The 2374-nt window shown below is 50.7% G+C and overlaps 1 protein-coding gene across 1 annotated transcript in view; it reads left to right on the forward strand.

Moving 5' to 3' along the window:
* The window catches only part of LOC101784013 (globulin-1 S allele), a 2251-nt gene extending 898 nt beyond the window's left edge, over positions 1-1353 (forward strand). Inside the window, 4 exon segments of the mRNA XM_012842629.2 lie at positions 19-38; positions 41-97; positions 182-468; positions 564-1353. Of these exon segments, the coding sequence (XP_012698083.1) occupies positions 19-38; positions 41-97; positions 182-468; positions 564-1229 (1030 nt within the window). The 3' untranslated portion in view covers positions 1230-1353.
* The last annotated feature ends 1021 nt before the right edge of the window (positions 1354-2374 follow it).

Genomic DNA, 2374 nt, shown 5'->3' on the forward strand with positions numbered 1-2374 from the left:
TGATGATCATTAACTGGTGTTCTTCTTCGGCCCTGGCGGAGGAACCCGGAATCCATCCTGTCGAGCTTCAGCAAGAGCGTCCAGAGAGCTGCTTACAAGGTGCTCATAGCTACATGGCTACACGTTGTGTATTAGTGTTGCCTGTGCGTGATCTGATCGACCTGTGCTCACATCATGCTGCAAACCTCCAGCGACCGGCTGGAGAGGCTGTTCGGTAAGCAAGATAAGGGCATCATCGTGCGCGCGTCGGAGGAGCAGGTCCGCGAGCTGCGGCGCCATGCCTCTGAGGGCGGCCACGGCCCGCACTGGCCCCTGCCGCCGTTCGGCGAGTCGCACGGACCCTACAGCCTCCTGGACCAGCGGCCCACGATCGCCAACCGCCACGGCCAGCTCTACCAGGCCGACGCCCGCAGCTACCGCGACCTCGCCGAGCACGACGTCCGCGTCTCGTTCGTCAACATCTCTGCAGTGCGTCCATGAAATCTTCGCTCGCTTGTGCACAAATAAATGGCGATCGATCACTTGTGTGCAGTACTGATCCAGTTTTGGTACCTGATGAACAGGGCTCCATGAGCGCGCCGTTCTACGACAGCCGCTCGATCAAGCTCGCCTGCGTGCTGGACGGCGAGGGCTACATCGAGATCATATGCCCGCACCTGGCGCAACGTCATGAGGGCCGGAGCGAGCGCGGTAAGGGCAGGCGTGGCGAAGAGGAATCCGAGTCCGAGGAGCAGGAGCAGGAGGAAGCCGGGCAGGGATACCACACCATCCGTGCGCGGGTGTCGCGCGGCACGGCGTTCGTGGTGCCGGTGGGCCACCCGGTCGTCGAGGTGGCATCCCGGGGCAGCAACCTGCAGATAGTGTACTTCGAGATCCATGCCGACAAGAACGAGAGGGTGTTCCTGGCCGGGGCAAACAACGTCCTCAAGAAGCTGGACAACACGGCTAAGGAGCTGGCGTTCGCGGCAAGGGCGAGGGAGGTGGACGAGGTGCTCGACGCCCAGCGCGACCAGGGCTTCCTCGCCGGCCCGGAGGAGAGCAGTCGTGAGGAGCGGGAGGAGGAGGAGGAACACGAAGGACGCCGCGGCCCCAAGGAGTGGGAGAAGGAGGAGGAACGCGAAGCACGCCGTGGCCGCGAGCAGCGTGAGAAGGAGGAAGAGCGTCGTGGCCACGGACGGCGCGAGGAGGTGGCGGAGACGTTCCTGAGGCTTGCTACCGGCCGTCTGTGAGGCCGTCTTACGCTGATCGATGATCGAGCAAGCAACAAGTTGAGAGCTAGTGAGCCCGAGCAGTGATACGCTGGACATGCAAATGCGGCATGTAGTAGAATAAGTGTGGCTCTCTATGTATGCTACTGAGGTCATGTTCATAAATAAACAAATAGCAAGTGCTCTATAAACTGTTGAGTGCTTCTATTCCTTAGCTTGTAGCGCGTAGCGGCGCACGACATCACTACCGGTGTTTTGTTTTTTTTTACTGAGTGTTTTTTTTAACACTCGGCAAATAAGCTCTTTGCCGTGTGCCAAGCCAAAAATACTCGGCAAAAAAAATACTCGGCAAATCGGGACTTTGCCGAGTGTCAAATAAAAAACACTCGGCAAACCACCCTCTTTGCCGAGTGTCAAAAAAAACACTCGGCAAAGAGGGGGCTTTGCCGCCGAGTGTCTTTTTTGACACTCGACAAAAAAATAATTTTTTTCTCTTTTCACCCTGAAATTTTTTCTACTCCCCACATACAACATATGGTACTCCATGTTAAAATTTGGTATATTTTTGGATTTATTTGCTATATTTATTTAATTAATTGCATTTCAAGGAAATTTTTGGTATAAGTCAAATTTGAACTGCAAGTGATTCAAATTATGGAACAAAATGAGTAGAAAAATGATATTCATGTTATTTGGCCCAATTTGAGACCTGACCCATGAAATGGAAATTTCGAATATCTTGTTCAGGAAACATGACCGTGAACGTGTGGTAGTAGTATTTTTAAATTGTAAAAAAAACAAGCAAAGTCTGAAAATCATGAGATTTGTAATTATGTGATGATATAATACGTGGAAGCTGTGGAAAAAAAATTGAGAAGATTTTGCACATTTCATCATGTACGATGATTACAAACCGAAGCATCTCAGAAGAAGAATAGTAACTTTGAGAAGGATTCGATAAAATTTAGAGTCGAAGTGACGGTCGAGTTCGGTTTGACTACAAAACTTTTTGTATAGTCAGTAGAGAACATATCTTATTTCGTGTGAAAATTTGGTATTTTTTTGAAACTGTTGGATATTTTTTAATTTTTTTTAAAAAAACTTTGCCGAGTGTCCTAGGGTAGACATTCGGCAAAGAAAACCTTACCGGGTGTCCACCTAGGAAT

Source organism: Setaria italica, chromosome IX (assembly GCF_000263155.2).
Source record: "Setaria italica strain Yugu1 chromosome IX, Setaria_italica_v2.0, whole genome shotgun sequence".
Lineage (NCBI taxonomy): Eukaryota > Viridiplantae > Streptophyta > Magnoliopsida > Poales > Poaceae > Setaria > Setaria italica.